Source organism: Euprymna scolopes, chromosome 11, assembly GCF_053919585.1.
Source record: "Euprymna scolopes isolate OS-2025 chromosome 11, ASM5391958v1, whole genome shotgun sequence".
Classification (NCBI taxonomy): domain Eukaryota; kingdom Metazoa; phylum Mollusca; class Cephalopoda; order Sepiida; family Sepiolidae; genus Euprymna; species Euprymna scolopes.
The window spans coordinates 74429552-74450536 of record NC_136492.1 but is presented as its reverse complement, the minus strand read 5'-3'; the positions used below and the strand labels follow the sequence as shown (position 1 = coordinate 74450536).

The following is a 20985-nucleotide window of genomic DNA, read 5'->3' as shown; positions in this document are numbered from 1 at the left end:
TCAAAGTGGCACTGTGCTTTGTTTGGGGGTGAAAATTGACTTAAAAAAAAATAAATAAATAAAAAGAATCACATACAGATGAAGTATGCCTGATGATGACAAGATAATATTGGCACAGTTTTGGCAATATAAAAACACTTAAGATAGTTTCATTGTTCTTATTCAGATTGTTATCTCAGGGCTCTACATTGCAAGTGAATCAATCGCATTTGCGAGTGATTTTTCAAAATGGCGACTAGAACTAACGCTTATCTTTTAGAGATAATAGAACAATATACTCTTATTTTAACGAAGGCTGTTTAAAAAACATCTGCAGAAATTTGAATGTTTTTACTTTCAAGTCTTAACATAAAATTTAGTGCATATTTAGAATTACACTTATTTAAAAAATGCAATAAAGAAAAATGTTTATGATGTACGTACTTGTCACGGAACGAAGATGTCATATTCTAAAAATCATGTGGGTTTGACTAGTAACTTCTATTTGGCTAGTAAACGAAAATATTTAGTTGTCCAAGATCAACTAAAGATAAATTTGTCCGTAGAACACTGTATCTATCTCTTTGCCGATTATTTTTTTGACCATGTTCCTTCTTCGGGTGTTACTCATTCAGTCACATTTTACTCATACGTTGTTGATTATTTGGGTACACTTACATTTTGGCATACTTAAATCAGTTCAAAGTTAGATGAACACTAAGCTATTGCATTTAGATTTTAAATTTTCTAAAAAGCAATAAGAATATTTATATCACAATCCGCACTATTGCTTATATCACGTTACACATGACAAATTAAAAATTGAAAAATCATTAATGTAAAAGTAACAAATTAATCAGTTTTATGTAGGTAGGAAATATCAGTATGTATAATACAAAAAGGTCAACAACTGTCATATGGAGAAAAACAGTACTTTAAATGAACAATACATTTGAAAAGAGCTTAATGGTAAAATATCCAGACAAAAATTGTATAATAAATCTTTTGGGTTACAATATTTTTAAATGATTACTTGGCATGTTGGCCAAGTGCCTAAGTTTTTTGTTCATCGTTGATTTTGACTGTATTTTTAACACAAATAAAAGATTTAATATCTCAAAGTGTAGTATCTGTTCTTCAGATGCTGCCCTTCCATTTGTTCTCTTTCGGTGGAGGAGAAATCCTTCACGACTGAGACAATTTTTATTTTTGTACCTTTTCTCCACGTTAAAAAACGACCCTGGTGTCTAACTCTGTCCCGTGGGAAGGCATTGTAAATAGGTACAATATTTTTAAATGACAAAACAACATACTTATCTAAATATTTACAAACTTCTGAAGAATTTTATTTCATAGACCCTCACAAAAGAACGGGTATACTGATCAATTTAATATGAACAGTAATAAATAAGGTCAAAATATTATTTGCATGGTAGCCAGTGGAGAGAAAACAAAAGGTTTGAATAAATGCAAAGATGCTGTTCATGATACTTATATAATAATAATAATAACAGACAGTAATCCCGAAAACAGCTGAAATCTTAAGGAAAACCTTTTAATGTGGAAACTAACCCACACAAGCTATGAATTGCCAACTGGCCATATGGAAACTGATACAAAAGTAAAAGAAAAAAGATAGAGACACCACATGGAATCAAGAAAAATGAAACCGCAAAATTTTAAGTTAACTATTGAGTTTGAGATGAAGTTAATGCTTGTTTGGTTTCATTTTTTTCCCCTTTGGTTTAGTCTTTTCAGTTTTTTGGGGGTATGGTGCTTTTAATTTTGGGGGGGAAATCTGTCCATTCATTTTGGTGTAAGTGTATTAACTTTTCTATTAATTTATTGTATTTGTTTGGTTGGTTGGTGTTGACTATTTGAGTCTCTGCCACTTTAACATAGGATTGATTCTTCATATATTCTTTTTGCTTCTAAGAATGGTAGGTTTCTTTTGTGTTTTCTAGTTATTTCTTTTTCTTTCATCCAGCATTCACAGGATTTGGAGAAGGCTGAGTGGTTTCCTTGGCAATTTAAAGATTTGTTTTCTTGACATTCTCCCTCTCTATGATTTTCATCTTTTGAGCCACATTTTACACTAGTGGTTACTCCTCGTCATACGTCTCTATGATGTCCAAAATTTTGGCAACTGAAACATCTTAGAGAGGCTGGAATGTAGATTTCCATGGGTTTTATATGGTATTCAATTTTAATATTTTGTCGTATTTTGGACGTATTAAAAGTGAAGATGTTGGAAATTTTCATTTGTTTTCTTTATAGAAATTCTTTTTATTCTATAACTCCTTGTTTTTTCATTTCGTTTAGCACTTCTTCAGGTGTGCCGAGGGATAACTCGCTGCTTCTTACTATTCCTTTAGACTGATTAAGTTTATTATGAGGAGTAATTTTGACATTTATGTCATGAAATATTTTCATTTTTTTTAATTTTAGTATTTTTACTTTTGTTTCTATTAGTAAATTTCCATTTTTCATTTTCTTTACATTTTTAGGTTTCATTAAGTTTAATAGACTTTTCTATTAGGAAAGGAAATCATTTAGATATTCGTTTTTCTCCCAAAGATTCCATTACATAAAACCTAGGAAAGTCTTTCTGTTTCTATTTCATTTTCTGAATTGGATAGAGATCTTTTGGGTATTTTGTTTGTGTTTTTAGACATTAGTTTTTACTTTTCATTTTCATTGCCTGTGCTCTCCACCCACCACGGAGCCTAGTATTGGGATATATCAAGGGGGAAACCCAATCGCCTTGACAGGTCAGAGTTACACAAAACAGTATACTCAACTATGTGAGTCTCTCCTAGCATTGGCCACAATATTCAACACACCCCAAAATCAAATAAATTTGTTTTCAGCCATGTTTGAGTTAATGATCTTCACATGTTGATTAATTCTCAGCCAGCCCTTCCTAACGTCTACGTTTGTTAGGATCTTGTTTATCTTTCCCAGCAGGGAGATAAGTTTGGCTTATGTTCTTTTATCCACAGTTGTATGTTTACTCTGGGTAAATTTGTTTGGTAGTAGATGTTGGGTCTTGTTCGGGCCTCTCTGACCGCCCGTCTAGCCTAGGTAAGGGCCGAAGTGGAATGTTAGAAAGTGGAGGTACTTAATCCTGACCTCTAATACCCTCAACCACCAGGATCCCATCCCAATGCATCACGGGGTCGCCACCCACAAAAGGTAGCCTCATTGAGAGACTTTTATCCTTTACAGAGGGGCAGTTGGCGTATTTTGATGCTCCACCGATAGGGTGGAGTCTTTATTTGCACTTTCATAATTTAAAAAAAAAAGTTTATTTTATTTGAAATTCTATAAGAAATGTTTATGAAATTATAAAGATAAGGTTTTTTATTTGAATTCATATAATAAATATATGTTTATGAAAATATAAAAATAAAAAAGAAAGGAAAAACGTATTAAAAAAAAACAAAACAAAAAAAAACATGCACAGGGGAGATATAGGCATGAGAGAAAAAAAAAGCGAAGAAACTGATTCATAGCTTATGGTAGTGCTACACCGGAAATTAGGAAGTACATTAGCTGACTATAACCAAATTTTAATGGTCATAATTCGTTTAATTGAACTACAAACATTAAATTTGGTATCACTGTTTATGTTGTGCAAAGATCTTTAGGTTCACATCAAAAGTTTGTAAATATGATGAAACTAAAATTTGTGCTTAGGTTCAATAGCTGCTGACTTTCATTAGACAATTTAAAAACATATTCCAATATGATGTTAGGATTGTGGGGTAGATTTTCTACCTAAGATATTAAGGACATTTTGATTCCCCCTTTTTTTTAGTTCCTATTTAACGATTGATATATATATCTGCTGAAAAAAAAAATGGCTTACCTATAGATTGTGAGGGGCCAGGAGCCAAGTATATTTCATACACATTGCCTTCAGCTCCCAGTAACTCCTGTTTCCTTTTCAGCAAAGCACTGTGCAGTACTGAGCTGTTTCTTTTTAAATCACCTGCAAAGAATTAAGAAAACAAAACTTTAAATCTCAATATTAGTAAAATTGCGTGATTGCTTCATGTCTCTTACTTGCCTCTATATAACTTGGAAATTTTTGAATTTATTTATCAAATATTTATTGAAATCAAAAATGCAACAGCATAAAAAAAATTTTTTTTAATCCTATTAAAAAAATTTCATTATGAAATTAGATCAACCATCAAAATATCATAAGAAATTAAATCAACCATAAAATATTGTGAGAAAATTTCTGAGATTTCAACATCTTAATATCAAAGAACTGAAAGACAATGTTAATATATTGATATATCAGAATAACCAAATTTCACACGAGTCAAAAGATACAATTATGATAATGTATGTGTGATGGTTGTCAGAGAGACTACATGAACATAGTTTTTTATCTAGTCATTAAAAGGTACCCAAAATGTTGCGTCCCAAAGGTAATGCATAAATGTATTATTACACTGGAAAAATTTAAATAAAACAAAAAACATGAATCGATACATCGTATTGGTGCTAAACAGTCAAGAGGGAGGGAATGGGGTATGAGATAAAGATTCTGATTGGACAAGCGAGATCACGTGGGGCTTGAGAGATGTTACTTTTGAAATAGTTACTATCTTCTTTTACTCTTGAGGGTGACTGACATACCAGTAAAATAGAGTTCAGTGAAATATGATTTTAAGAGGAAATTGCACATTCTTAATCTTGTAATGTGAATTCTTAGTAGAAAACAACGGCAAACAATTTGGATTATTCAGACTACTGTTCTCATCTTGTGTCATGTTCACATGTCAGCCGACGTAACTTCTTTCTTCAGGTGTATCTTGTTGAACTCTGGAATCTTTCTGTCGAACTTTGAGAATCTACACAAAATTTACCTGCGTATTACTGTTCAAAATTCAATGGAGATCCTGGAATTACACAAGATACACCTGAAGAAGGTCATAGGTCAGCCGAAACGATGTGAAAATAACACTCAAGATGAGAACAATTGTCTGAATAATACAAATTATCCATCTTAATCTAGAAATTTCTGAAACAAAATCGCAAACAGATTGCAGAGTGATGGGGGGGGGAAGTAATGTAATGTGGAAGTCTTTGGAATTTGTGAAAAAAGTTAAAACCAGTCGTTAAGTGTGTTGTAAAAATCTATATCATTTTCTTATTTTGCACAACCATAACACTGTCAATATATAGGCCCAAAATCAAAGGGAAATAATCCATCCAAACTTGTCACAGCAATAGTACTAATAAAGTTTTTGCTGTACAAATTAGAAGAGAAAAGTTTAAGTGAAAAAAAAAAAAAAAAAACCAAAAAACACAAGACCAAACAACATAGGTCTATGAATTAAAATTTTATTCAAATAAATTTATTCCAAATAAAATTTTGTGAGATTTTCAAAGTAAGGCCCATGTAGCATTTGAGCTAAGATATAAAACATTCCTTTTGACTATCTAATTTTCATTTGTTATTGTTATACCATGTGACTGGCAATATAATAACATTTCATTAATTAAATATTAAAAAATGATGCAAACCTGTCCAGACAACTGATAACATCGAAACATTTTTAATTAGGAGAGTAAAATCAAAACCAACAAGCGAAGCATACATGGTCCCCCATGAGTGCACAGTGAACGAGGCATAAAAAAAAGTGTTCAGCATTTGCCCCCACCCCATTTAGCTCCCAAAAGTCCCTAGAGGGACGTCAAATCTTGGTGAAAATGAACAAACGGTGCAGTTTTAGGCTTTAACATATGTAAATTTGAGTTCTGCACAATGCAAAAAAAAAAATTTTTTTTTAAATACTAAGTCCATCATTTGCCCCCACCCCCTTTTGCCCCAAAAGTCCCCAAGGCCTTAACATATTTAAATTTGAGTTCAGCACCATGCAAAACTGATAAATACACATACACAGAAAATTTTGGACAAATATGGTAAAATAGTCCCAAAAATGGAGTTTTTTTTTATTAGCTCTAAAAGAGCCCCCGGGGTAAACCCAAGAGTTATTGCAAAGTATAGACAAACAAAAGTATATAGAAATCAGTTAAAACTTTTCAGAAAGTTTTATAAAAATCTAAAGCATCAATTTTTTTTTTTAATAAGCACAAAATTGTCAATTTTAATCATTTTAACCCGAAAGGCACCCCTGGGGGGGGGGGGCAGCTGGAGATTTGCCGGAAAATATGTTCTGTTACTTTTTTTACTCACATGTTTAATGTTTGTGCAAAATTTCAAAAAATTCCATGGCCTAGTTATTGAGAAAAGTGCGGACAGATGAACAGACAGGGTGAATTTACAGGTCCACCTTCCTTTTGTCAGGGGACCAATAAGGAGAATAGCTCATAGTTAAGGTGAATATAAAAATAGTTGTCTTCCTTACAATTAAAATTTTATGCTTTTACTATAAAAAAAAAAATGTGTAAACAAATAATAAAAGGACTTCACTGAATTTCAGACCATGCCAAGTAGGTACAGATAGCTTTAGTCTAAAATAAAACTATCAAATAAAATCATATTTGATAGTATTCTGTCACACAATCTTTGGTAAGATTTCATTCCAAGTTTTGCTGCTAACAGATAGAACCTTGTTCCAAGCGGAAAAAAAACAACATAAAAAAAAAAAAAACAAAAAAAAAAAAAAAAACAATTTCTGTAAAATACTAAATTTTGGTTAGTTAAAAACTTAAATTTTGATCGATTATCAAGATCTCTTAAATCAATCAGAAACAATCGCTCTGGAAGCCCAGCACCTGTCGACTATTCGTACTGAAGTAAGAACCTAAGGACAACTAGAGAAGGATTACAGCTTACTAAATGGACCCTTTTCACCCAGGACAAGAACCACAGCTCACAAAAACGAACCCTTGTTAATCACAATAGTCATCAATATCATGGATAAACCCAACCTATTAATATTTTTTCAGTACTCAATCAAAAATCTGCTCTCAACTGTGTTATAATCATTAACATGAATTGATAACCTCAACCTATCAAAAAATATCTAATTTCTCTCTGCATACAAGAGATGACTATTTGCAATCAAGGTCCAGACAATATTATTAAAGATATGAATGACTGAAAAATGCTAAAATACCACTATTATCTTTTCCTTTACAGACGATAATTTTTTCATTATTATTATCAATCCTATGATGAAAGGAACGCTCCATACGAGCAAACGGCAATTATCGTCCATGATTGATGGATTCTATTTCAACTGGAAATAGAAATCAGGCAGGTACTACTTTGAATCAGAATGGACCAGGGCGGTAATGGCAACTAAGGTTTGATTGTTTTGTTTTCTGGCATATAAACACTTTTGGGGTTATTTAAAGCCAAATCCAATAATTTTGGAAAAAAAAAAAAAAAAAAATTATGCTTGAAGTTGTTTATATTGTCAAATATTTATTCATGGTGTTTACTTCGGTTGTTTTGTAGAGGAAAATTGTTTTTGCTTTTGACCATACAGAACATGGAGTTTTGAAAAGGGAAAGGAAAAAAACATGAATGTTTGATGTGTTTAGGTCAGGAAGCTAATATCTTTAGACAACCTGATCTGGTAGCACCAGATGGCAATAAAGGAATAACTAAACTCCTAAAACATTCCAAATTCAGTCTTCACCATCAGGTGCAATTGTGCAACATACTGAGAGTCAAGATAGCTGAACTAATTAATGAGGGTTGGGAAATAGGACAGGCAGAAAGAAAAGGGGGAAAAAGGAAGAGGGTAGAAATGTGTAGGAAAGATACATTTTGAGTCAAGATTGTCTAGAGCAGGTTAGTATTGTGGCCAAGGCCAGAAATTCACATGGTTTGTTAGATATATATAGATCGTCTGGGAAACATCAATGAATGTTTATAATGTAAAAGAAAAGAAAATCACAAGTTGATCAACATACAAATATAAAAGCGAATGATTCAAACAAGAAGGGAATCAAAGATAATTTCAGAAAAGCAAATAGATTGGAAAGGTGAATTTCATTAATAATCGTTTTAAATGAATTAAATTTCATGCAATGTATGGTAGTTCCTTAATCATAAGGACAAAGTTTTTGGATAACTTCCACCTATGAATGTTTTCTTTTTTTTTTTTTTTTTGTAAGTGGATCATGAATTTCAAAGAATATGACTCATTCCTTTACCAAGAAAATCATGTCTGTCCTTTTAAAAAAAAAAGGATTTTTGTTTTTAGAGATAGGGCATCTAGTAGATTGCCAATCACCCACTATTTCAGACTCCAACCGAGAGATATTTTTAAGATTCTAACCATCCTTTTAAGCACAATTGTTTGGATATCTCTTGCACTTGGTTCATCAAGTATATTCGCTAGATAGTTTTTAAAATTCTTTTGCATTTTTTTTATTTTAATTTTCTTCCTTTGAAGATTGTAGCGCTGGGTATGGGACAGCCAAACCAGCTGCCAACATTGCCCTGCTTTTTATTAAAACCAACCGAGAGCTCTTTTTAGTATCCTTGTTGTTCCCTTAAGTGCAATTGTCTGGATCTATTTTGCATGTGGTTCACCAGGAATAGTAGTTAAGTAGGACTTCAGGGTTTTTTTCATAAGCCCTGTGGCACGGAGATCTTCCTAAAATTCCAGTTTCCTTTCATATTGTACATAAGATCTTGATATTTTATCTTTTCCCTCTAAGCTCTGTTTAAATCAGCATCATTAAGGACACTGACTTCAACTAGAGTTGTTACTTTCCCACTATTATCCATCTCACTATGTCAGGTTAAGCAACTGTTTTCTAAGTTTGTCGCTGCAGAGATTGCATAGTCATAGTGGTTCGTGTGTGACTTATTTCCAACTGTTCTTTCTCATATATATTCCCCAGACTTGCCGCTATATACTAGTCATTCTATGAATGGTATAGAGTTTAATCGACCCAGCTGTGGAGAGGAGGAAGAGGAACATAGCCAACCTATGTGAGGTACATTTTAAAACTTTTAGGTAGAGAACATTTTTTTTTTTTTTTTTTTTAAATTATTTTTAAGATATTCGTCTTTGGAGATCATACAGCTCTCTCCCAGAAATTTTACCACTGATAGTAATATATCTTACGAATGCATTCTCTTGTATACAATGGCATGCCACTGTCATATACAGTATAATCATGTTGACTCATCAGTTCTTGTTAGATCACCAAAGTTAAGCAATGTTCACACTGGTTAATACCAGATTAAAAAAAATATTTTGTTATTACATTTTCACCCCAAACAAGGCACATTGCCACTTTGATGTAGGGGGTTACTATCAGGGACCTAAGTTGCAGGGGTACTATGTAGGGAGTTTAGCAGCAAGAAGTCTGTTCACATTACACTTTAACTTCTGCATGTCAGTACAGTTGGGGAAGCAGGAAACCGAAAAAATTCCAAAGTCTTGCAGTTCTGGGGGAAGAAGCTATTAGAGTAAAAGGCTTTCTTACATATAGGGATCTCAACTGTGTAGGGGTGGGACTTCACTGCTTGTCGGATTTGTCAGGGGTATTTTCGTCGAGGGGGTACAAGGGCTTGTAGTTCATCAGAGCATCCACCATTAAAATACTTGTAAAACAGGCAGAGCGATGCAATATTTCATCAGTGGGACAGGGGCTTAAGTTCACATGACAGTTCGGGACCTATTAGGTTGGCGACTCTCTTTTGGACCCTGTCCAGAAGCGAGAGACTAGTAGCAGATTCACCAGCCCAAATATGACAGCAGCACTCCATACATGGGCGAATGGTGGCTTTGTAGAAGTACAGGATACTTTCAGGCGCAAGTAACTTTCTAGCTTAATAGAGAGAGCCCACCTTCTTTGCAGCAGCCTTAGCAATGATCTCGATGTATCTATTCGAACTCATGTTTCCTGTGAACGTTAAGCCAAGGAGCTTGAATGAAGTGCTCTCAGATGAACAACCATTTATTTTTTAGTTTCTATTTAACTTAAAGTTGAAGCCCTAACAGGTACTATCACTCTGGATCTGGATGATCCTTTATGTAAAAGGCAGTTAAAGCATGACTACACAATTTCTAAAGTTTACAAATTGGGGAACTCACCACTAGTTGTAGTTTTGCCTTGACTAGGATGATGACATCATTGTAGACCAGGATTTTAAAGGCTTATGTGGCGTCTGGTTGAGAATAAAATTAAATTGTCCACATTAATCCATGGCACAATGACTACAAGCGCTAAGTAATAATCAGTTCTAAGTGACAACTTGCTGGAGATTGAAAGTCCAATCCTCAGTGTAGGCGATATTAAGAATAAAATTAGAAATTACTTAAGTCTTCTACCTGATGATGGCTTAAGGTTATTTGAACTTCCATGCAGATTATTGAGTTTGCCAAGACATGTCTGGAGAAGAGTGTGAGAATTACATCCAAGATGAAAATAGTAGTCATAATTAGTGATGGGACGATTAATCGGAATCATTAATCATAACAATTGTGTATTTTGAGAGGGAATCGGAATCACATCGTTAAAAAATACCTTAGTTTTATGATCCTTTCATTACGATTCTCTTATATTTTTAAGTTGAACTGTTTGTTTGAAGCGAGATTAATGCTGTCAAAAATTTATGATAAAAATATCAGAACTTTTCATAACATTTAATATGATGTACAAGAATTTTTAAAGATAATCTTTATCTTAATAGTTTTCTTATTCCGTTACATACATAGGTGCTGTCCGTTTCGAAAATTCAAGGCCCATGATTATGTTTGCATTGTTGAAAAACTTTAGGGGCTGCGAGGTAACATTGTTTTCATTTGTGAGCGAAGTTTATGTATAAAACAGCCTAACTACGTAAAGTCCATGAAAAAGTTGATGAATACTTAACCCTTAGAGAAAAAAAAGATTTTACAGTGCTCTTGTTCAAGTAAATCATGTTAAAAAATCAGTGTTTTTTTTTCCAACTGGTGACTAAAAAAAAAGAGGGGGGGGGCTTATCTTTTGATAAGTTTTTTTTTTTTTACCGACACTCTTCCATTAGTAAATGAATGATGTCTTGTCAACCTTTATATTTTTTAAAAATAAAACAAGCAACATCAAATTATTTAAACAATAAAAGGTTTAATAGAACAATATATGTACTTTCTATTTTCCGAACGAAGCCCGTTTCAGAAAATATTTCTAAAACTGAAGTGAAACTAATCATGTGGTATCAGTTCTTAAAACTTTGATAGTCGGTTGGCTTTTTTGAAGTATCCAAAAACAAAAGTGTCAGAACTACATATGCTGACTGACAGTTCCGCTTAAGGTCTTTTGAAAACTACAAAAGAAAACAATCATTTTGTTAAATAAATGCGGTAAGTGAATTTAATTTTTTTTTTCTTTTAGAAATTTACATTTCATTAAAATATTCTGCGAATGAAGCAAACATTTCTTTTGGAACTTCTTTGCACAAAAAAGGTGAAAAATTTATTAAAAAAGGAAAAAAGTTTGACTATTTTTTTTTTTTTTTTTTTTTAAATCCTTTCAAACTAACTAGTCACTCAGAGCCATTCAACTAAACTGTAGGGCTTGGTCAACATTCACCAATACCTGGTATCACAGTCGTGATGTGAGTATAGGTAAATGTTTCTCAACCCCTAACAAAAAATAAAAAGGTTGTCAGAAACAGCATTATGGTGGAGGTGATTTCAAAAGTTCAGTAAATGACTTAATTAACAATAGAAATAAACAATTACCAAAAATTTACTTTTTTATATAGAAATAAAGAGGTAAATTAAGACATTAAATAAGAATAATCATTAAAGGACGATAAGTATATAATTGTATAATAAAAATAAATATAGAAATAAACCAATTTATTTAGATTTAAAAAATAACATTATTATTGTTAAAAATATTTTTAAAAGAGTCAAATAAATAAATAGGAATAATTTGAGACGATTGAATATAAAAGGCTAAAAATTTAATCAAAGATTTAGTTATTTTAAAATTTCATTTAAAAATAATATTCTAGAAAGTGGAATAAAAATCAGTTAGCGATTGAAGCTCCAGAAAAAAAAAGTTAAATTTTTGAGTTATCGAAGATAAAGAAAATAAAACAAAAAAAATGAATATCAAAACATAAAAACGTTATTCCCCTTGAAATTTGAGGTTATTGTATTTTTGTTGAATTAATCATGATTTACTTTTTATTTATATTTTTTAATATATAAAATAACTCCTGAAATTGATTGTTATTAATTTCATGGTGCATGTTTAATTCATGGTTAAAATATTTATTTTTACTTTTATCTTCATTGAAAGAAATTTTACGAAAAAAATATAATCATTTTCGAAATTCCCTTAATTGTATTTCCACTTTCTCTCTGTATCAAATTTTTTTGCTACACAAAAACTTTTGATTATATAATGGTATATTTCAAAACAACAATTCCACGGGAATCGGAATCGTACTTGGTATTGGAATCGTTAATCAACATTTTCCTCGAATCGGAAAAAATTTAGGAATCGTCCCAACACTAATCATAATAATCCAAAGATGATTGTCTGGATTTCTATGACAAATTTGGTAAAGACGAGATAAAAATAAAAATTTAGTTAAGGAGATTAGTTAAGATGAAATAAAAATAGGTATTCTTAACACGTGTTGATTTAATGTGTTTTAGCAATGCAAATTTTGTTGCAAATTTAAAGGTGACAGACCAAATGTAGCTGTTATAGACACGTGCAGACAAATCTAAAAACTGCCATTTAAAAATCAAGCATGACATATCGACAGAACAGCTACATTAAGTTAAGCATGACAGACCAAAGAAAATGCTATTTCAAATTTTTTACATTAAGCGTTACAGGCACAAAAATGCTATTTGAAAAAAAAAAAGAAAAAAAAAAGGGAAGCATTACAGACATTTTCAAAATGAAATGCAAAAATGCTGTTTCAAAATTAAGTGTTACAGACCGACTGAAAGAGATGTTTAAACACATCTAAAAATAATTAAAATAAAAAAAATGTTTGGATTATTCAAACTATAAAGTTGGACAGAGAGATCTCCTCCCCCGAGTTGGACAGAAAGATTGTATTTAAAGTGCATGGGAAGCCCTATCGGCATACTCTGGTAGGAGCATCTCAGGCAATTATCAATATACTAAGTACTTCTCAAAGATGGTGGACCTCATAGAGCTGCTCAAGATCAGCATGATATCGCAATTAACAGGGAAAAGGCCATTTCAAAAATGGTCTAGACCAGGGGTTCTCAACCAGAGTCCATGGAATATTTCTGGGGGTCCACAGGCAAAACATAACAAAAAACTTATTATTATCATAATTATTATAGTTGTTGCAGAATACTTTATTTGCATTAAATTAGTTTTCATTTAAAAATAAAGCTTAATTATATAATATTTCTTTGGTTATTAAAACCTCAAAATTTATATGAGTGCAAAATAGAAGATTGTCTTATGACCAATAGTTATGAAGGGGTTCACCAAGATAAGGGAAAAAGGGGTCCATGAGTAAAAAAAGGTTGAGAACCACTGGTCTAGACTGTTGATTTTGGTGCCAAGGTAAAAAAACCCAGTCGTGCCGAGACCCTCCCCCTCTCTCCCCTTAAGTTGAACAGAAAGATTCCCAGAGTTTAACAAGATACACCTGAGGACGACTGGAGTTTATATCAGCTGAAATGTTGTGAAAATAACACTTAAGATGAGAACAGTAGTCCAAATGATCAATCATCTCAAAAAGTTCAGAAACATAAGATCTTGTGTCGATCATTTACGATGTAATGTTGAATGATTTTCATATATACTCAAATGTTTGTAGCACGATTCATTATTCTTGGTCAGCATATAATAAACAGATTTATTAAACAATACAAACTAATGTCAAACAAATAAGATTTAACACAATTCAAAGTTGTCACGTATGATTCAAGTGACACACATCATTTTTCTTTTTAAAGTAAAAAGATAAATAATGTCAAAGGTTATGTTTTAATACTAATTGCATTCATCAAACAAAGGACAAAAGATTCCAGATATCTTTTTATATGCATCTTGACATTTCTAAGAGGGGCTTGGTCTGTTAGTCAATCACATTTCAGTTTGAAATAGAATTTGTTTCATCGATTATTTCATGAGGTTTTATCAGATTAAATGACATCTTATAGACTAGCCTGGGTGCCTGGCATTGCCCACTTGTTTGGAGGTGTGTGTTAAGCAAAAAAAAAAAAAAAAAGTGGTAGTAGGCAAGCAGGCTTGAACTCGTACCGCAAAGAAAAAAAAAAGTGACATCTTTGCTGTTGTGTCCATTACCAAACCGGAAGTGGTGAAGGTTTAGATTAAGGCTAACAATCAAAAAGAGGGGATGATTTTCGAAAATATCGGTGAAAAAAGGTGACCTCTCCCTGCAGAAAAGTACCCAGTTGGAGGTGAAGGAATTAATGTTTTTGGCCATTTTTCGATATTTGTTGTCCGAGACATCGAGCTTCAAAATGATACAGATCTCATGAAAATCTGTTGCCTGTGTCAAAAGTTTTAGGCAGACATACAAACATACATAATACATTTAAATAGACAAGCAAGATTTATATTTTAGATAAGAAACCATCCACACGTATTCCTAGTATATGATTGGTTTGTCGATTCAGTTATTTTAGTTTGGGTGGTTGTTTTATCGCATATCAGCCCTTTTTGGGTTATTCAATATCAAATCCTATAATTTTCAAAAAAAATGGTTTTATGCTTCAAGTTCTTTATATCTTCAAATATTACTGTATAAGTCGAATTTCTGGGAGATGATTTTAAGGTTATTTTTTTTTTGGGGGGGGGGGGGTCGACTTATACATAGGTAATGTTTTTTGAAAATGTTAAAGAGTGACTCCGTGCTCGATCATAACAGAAAATGCCATTTTGTTTGTGCATTTGGTATATACCAGCAATCCTAGTAATTAATCGCACTCCTTCCGAACCCCACTGCAGTGTGTTTGTCATGCGCGGTTTTTCAATGGGAGGTTTAATAATAATTAGAATAGCTCTTGTAATGTTTACTCTGTAGATGTGGCTATAGGGCTAAGTTTGATATGATGTATTTGATGATGATATGACATTTTTTTTTAAATAGGTTAAGAAATGTAGTGTTTACGATATGCTATTCTCCCCTAAATCCAACAAGTTTTAACAATTTAATGACACTTAACGCATGTGTTCACATTATTACGACTCATGCAATGTATGAATTTACATTACGGTACATGACATAAATTATGTTTAAAAACAGTAACTGCGCCTGGAATTTATAGCATGTCATTGATCAAAATGTTTGATTAGCAACATTTGCATTCGTTGCATGGAAGTGTGCAGCTGGCTGGTTCTGTATATGAAAATCGAATATACCACACTTGCGTGAATGCATGTATTATTGCTCGCATATGCTGAGAAATGACTTATAATATGTCCTTAAAAAAAAAAAAAAAAAAAAAAAAAAAAAGGACACCAAAAAGGAAATTATTTGTGCAAGAAAGAACCATGACACAGACCATTTAACTTGTCTAGAATCTACAGTCGACTTATACACAAGTAATACCTAAAATTACAGTTTTTAGTCTTAAAATGCACATCGACTTACATAAAAGATTGACTTATACACAAGTATAGATGGTAATACATGGTTTGGTTTTCTATAGGAAAATTGTTTTTTGTTTTTGACTGTGCAGAACATGATTGGGTTTTGCAAAAGGGAAAGGAAGAACAAAAAATACCAATGTTTAGTGTATTTTCTGTTCAATTTATTTTCTAAGTATATATTTTTGTGAACAGTCTGTAAACAGTAGATTCTATTTACCCCACAAATGCACTGGTTATTATCACATAAAAGTGGATCTGGGAATAATGGTAACACAAAACTCTGAAATTGGTATCTCACCTCCAGATGTAAATTGATGCCGTACGCCGAATAATCCCTAGAATTTCAAAGATGTCTTCATCATTAATATGTTAAAAACCAGCAAGTAAATTTTTTGGACTAATACAAACGGGAGGGGCAAATTACATTTTGCAGCATGTAAGCTCTGCATATTAGCCCTTGGTCATTAAATATATAGATAGGAAAGACTGATTGTTTTTTTTTTTAAATCTTTGCTCAGACTTACAACTACAAAAATTATTGATTTCAGACCCCCCCTCCTCCCCCACACACACACCTCAGAGATGTAATCATCTAAAAACAGATTTGACTCCTGCAAAAATTATCAACTTCCAACCCCTGGTCATGTGCCCGTTGTACATTTCAATGAAATGTTACCACAAAAGACAAGAATTCAACCTTAGTGTTTGAGTCATCCAGTTACTTGAAACTTATTGCTTCAATTCATGTTAATAGAGATGAGAACTTATCAGACAATTCTGAAGAACACATGCCATAATAGTATTTATAGAAAAGACTGAGACTAGCAGCATCACATCTGTGAGAAAGATACTGCAGAGAAGAAAACGTGAAGCTAACCAAATTAGATACATTCCTTTTTTTTTTTTATAGAAATCGCTCCAAACAGGGTATGAAACCACTTGATGTAAGGAGTTAAAAGAAAAAAGAAAATAAAGAAAAGAGAAAAGAAAAGAGAAGAGAGAAAAGAGAAAAGAGGAGAAAAGAGAAGAGATAAAAGAGAAGAGAGAAGAGAGAAGAGAAAAGAGAAAAGAGAAGAGAAGAAAAGAAAAGAGAAGAGAAGAGAAGAAAAGAGAAGAGAAGAAAAGAGAAGAGAAGAAAAGAGAAGAGAAGAAAAGAGAAGAGAAGAAAAGAGAAGAGAAGAAAAGAGAAGAGAAGAAAAGAGAAGAGAAGAAAAGAGAAGAGAAGAAAAGAGAAGAAAAGAGAAGAGAAGAAAAGAGAAGAGAAGAAAAGAGAAGAGAAGAAAAGAGAAGAGAAGAGAAGAGAAGAGAAGAAAAGAGAAGAGAAGAAAAGAGAAGAGAAGAAAAAAGAGGAGAGAAGAAAAGAGAAGAGAAGAAAAGAGAAGAGAAGAAAAGAGAAGAGAAGAAAAGAGAAGAGAAGAAAAGAGAAGAGAAGAGAAGAGAAGAAAAGAGAAAAGAAAAGAGAAGAGAAGAAAAAAGAAAAGAAAAAAGAAGAGAAGAAAAAAGAAGAGGAGAGAAAAGAGGAGAGAAGAGAAGAGAAGAGAAGAGAGAAGAGAAGAGAGAAGAGAAGAGAAGAAAAAAGAGAGAAAAAAGAGAAAAGAGAGAGAAAAAAGAGAAAAGAAAAGAGAAGTGAAAAGAGAAGTGAAAAGAGAAGTGAAAAGAGAAGTGAAAAGAGAAGTGAAAAGAGAAGTGAAGAGAGAAGTGAAAAGAGAAGTGAAGAGAGAAGTGAAAAGAGAAGTGAAGAGAGAAGAGAAGAGAGAAGAGAAGAGAGAAGAGAAGAGAAGAGAGAAGAGAAGAGAAAAGAGAAGAGAAAAGAGAAGAGAGAAGAGAAGAGAAGAGAAAAGAGAGAAAAGAGAGAAGAGAAAAGAGAAGAGAGAAAAGAGAAGAGAAAAGAGAAGAGAGAAAAGAGAAGAGAGAAAAGAGAAGAGAGAAAAGAGAAGAGAGAAAAGAGAAGAAAAGAGGAGAAGAGAAAAGAGAAGAAAAGAGAAGAGAAAAGAGAAGAGAAGAAAAGAGAAGAGAAAAGAGAAGAGAAGAAAAGAGAAGAGAAAAGAGAAGAGAAGAAGAGAAAAAAGAGAAGAAAAGAGAAAAGAGAAGAGAAGAAGAGAGAAAAGAGAAGAGAAGAAAAGAGAGAAGAGAAGAGAAGAGAGAAGAGAAAAGAGAGAAGAGAAAAGAGAGAAGAGAAAAGAGAAGAGAAAAGAGAAGAGAAAAGAAAAGAGAAGAGAAAAGAGAAGAGAAAAGAGAAGAGAAAAGAGAAGAGAAAAGAGAAGAGAAAAGAGAAGAGAAAAGAGAAGAGAAAAGAGAAGAGAAAAAAGAGAAAAGAGAAGAGAAAAGAGTGAAGAGAAAAGAGTGAAGAGAAAAAAGTGAAGAGAGAAGTGAAGAGAGAAGTGAAGAGAGAAGTGAAGAGAGAAGAGAAGAGAGAAGTGAAGAGAGAAGAGAAGAGAGAAGTGAAGAGAGAAGAGAAGAGAGAAGAGAAGAGAAGAGAGAAGAGAAGAGAAGAGAGAAGAGAGAAGAGAAGAGAAAAGAAAAAAGAAAAGGAAAAAGAAAAGTATTTCAAGGTCAAAAACTTGCCAGCGACAAATGTTAGATGGAATAGATTCCGACCAAGAAAACAGCAATTATTCCCTCTTTGTCAGAAACATCGTTCCTGGAATGTGAGGATTAAAGGACAAAATAAGAATCCCATCAAAAATCTTTAAATGTTATTGTTTTGGTCTTCTCTGAACAAGAGTTCCTCTAAAATTTTAGTTGTACATAATGAAGTAAATATTGCATACTCTCTTTCCACACCTTTGACCACAGATTTATTTAATAGAAGATAAGTTGTGGGAGGTTAGTCTACTTAATTATTATAATTTAGGTGGCATTAGATAGATTGTAGATAGGAAATCAGTGTTAAGGGATAAAAAAATTAAATGAGAATAACAGAGATAGAAACAGATCAGGCACTGATTAACATGTAGGAGATATTTTAGAACAGTTTGCAATTAAAATTGAATCCATTTGAATCAATAAAACGATCTCTTGAAACAGTGTTTACACACCTTATCTCTCCTTGAATATGGTACCTGAACAAACAGCATGTATTTTGGAGAGAAATTTCTTTGTCAGTTAAACGTAAGTAAATATGATTCAACCACACAAAGGATCCCAGAACAATCATCACCAGTTTTATCCCAAGTTGATATAATAAACAGACCAAGTAAGTATCTTTCAAAGTTATTCATGCTTTCATGCTACAAGAGAGAAAATCCAACACTATTTCAACCACAGAGAAAGGAACAAATTCGTACCTTTTACAAATATTATTTAGAGAAATTGAATACAGCAACCCTAAAACTTCTTGCATGCCACTGGTATTTCTAACTGGTCATATCTAAGTACTGATTGGGTTTGATATTAATTATTTTGACCTAAGGTAAACTAGTGTTTCCACATCATAGCTGTATGCTGATAATATATAACAAGAGACAAAATTGCAATTCTTCAAAGAGTATGACAGAAGAATTTTCACATCTTCCTAATAAAATTAATCTCAGAATCTTTTTTTTTCTTGGAAATTTGTATTTTTGTGTTTAAAATTCATTGTTTCTGTATTATTTGGACTACTGTTCTCATCTTGAGTGTTATTTTTACACTTCAGCCAATGTAACCTCCAACCTTCTTTAGGTGTATCTTTCTGTTGAACTTGAGAATCAGTGTGAAATTTTGAACGAAACCCTTTAATTCGTAGAGGTAGAATGCTTATTTTGGTAGCCATGACCAGGTAAAAGTCTAAGCAATTTGCAGAAGGTCAGATGTAACATTGACCGAAATATCATACGAATAACAATGAAGATGAGAACAGCAATCCAAATAAAACGAATTATCAATCCTTATCTAAAAAATTCAGAAACATTTGTCATGTCAGAAGGAATGGCAAAATAGTTTATTGATTAAATAATGTGGTAATTGTATTCATAGACTGAGTTGAAACTTCAGTAGAATTGAATAGATTTTTGTTTTTTCCATTTTGCTGACAAACTTGAACTTATGCTTTGGAATTTTATAGATTAGGATTCACGATTTGTATCATGAGGACTAATGTTTCACTCGATGTAACCTTCGACCATCTTCAGGTGTCTCATCGAACTTGGGAATTTGAACAGAATTTCTAACGGAATCCTTTATTTAATCCATGAGGATAGACTGCTCTAATTCTGTAAGTCATGACCAAGTAGAAATCTTGAATAATTATTTTTTTTTAAATGAAAAACAATCGCTATAGACTAGGCATGAAGCCACTTGATGTAAGGAGCTGAAAATTTTTTCTTTTTTACTTCAAGATCAAAAACTGGTTGACGATAAATTTATAGATGTATAGATTCTGACCCAAAAAACAAATTCTTCCACCTTTATATTATTTAATTATTGTAGCATTACAAGCGTATGCTGTATTTTCGTAGACATCGGCAATATTACATACCTAATGTGCCTCAACAATATCTTTTTTTATTTGTTGGTCAGTTTTTAAAAGAATTACATTTATAGAAAGAGAATAAAATAAGCATTTTTTCAATGTTTACATTTTATATGTTACATTTGGATACACATGTGCGGGATTAAATTTGATTGGATATGGCTGAAATTTTACCGGCTATATAAGCAAAGAAGTCCATCTCTACTGGCATTTGATTTTGATTTTTACGACCGAGCAAAGTTGACAAAGAATATTTCAAGATTGATAAGATAAATTGGCATATATCATCCATTTTCATATAGATAATAGTTTCAGAATTATTTTCATGTATAATATGTAAATATTTGATAATTATTAATTGTGAGGAAATTTCTTTAAAATGTTATCTTTTATAGAAATTAACAGATAAATGGCTCACTAAGCGCTAATGCTAACATAATGCGCTGAGCTGACTAAAGTATTTTCTTAAAAATAGAAAACTGTTTTTCTGTTTTCGTCTTATTAGACTAGTCATTCGTATTTCGTTCAACTGGTGAATATATAGTTGTGGCTTATCAGGATTCCTGGTATCCTGGTACTGTGAAAGTTACATTGAGGATTCATGTAGAGTACGATTTATGGTTGCATCTCAGAAAATAGGGGTATATTTTGGGCCAGATAGAGAGGATTTACAAAATTGAAAATTGGACTGGTCCTAAAATGCATAAGTTCTGGTCGACTATTGGAATTTCCATCTTTTACAGAAATCCAAAATCTATATGAAAATTTTTCTTAGATTTATTTTTGAGATAAATTCATATCTACTAAATTTTTTTTCTTTGAGGGGAGTAGTAAATACTGGCCATGAATGCTCTTTAGGCATTCAATGGCTACACCCAAGATTAAGCTCTCCTTTGGTGAGGAGGCAGGAAAATGCCTATTCTCAATAAAGCTATATTTAAATACTACTATAATACTTAGTTTTGTTCATAAATAGACACCCACTG

At 32.3% G+C, this 20985-nt stretch overlaps 1 protein-coding gene across 1 annotated transcript in view; it reads right to left on the bottom strand.

The window, feature by feature from the left end:
- Positions 1–20985, bottom strand: part of LOC145287910 (dehydrodolichyl diphosphate synthase complex subunit nus1-like) — a 60182-nt gene that overhangs the window by 26811 nt on the left and 12386 nt on the right. Inside the window, exon 2 of the mRNA XM_080135858.1 lies at positions 3851–3973. Coding sequence (XP_079991984.1) covers positions 3851–3973 — 123 coding nt within the window. The remainder of the gene's footprint in view (positions 1–3850; positions 3974–20985) is intronic.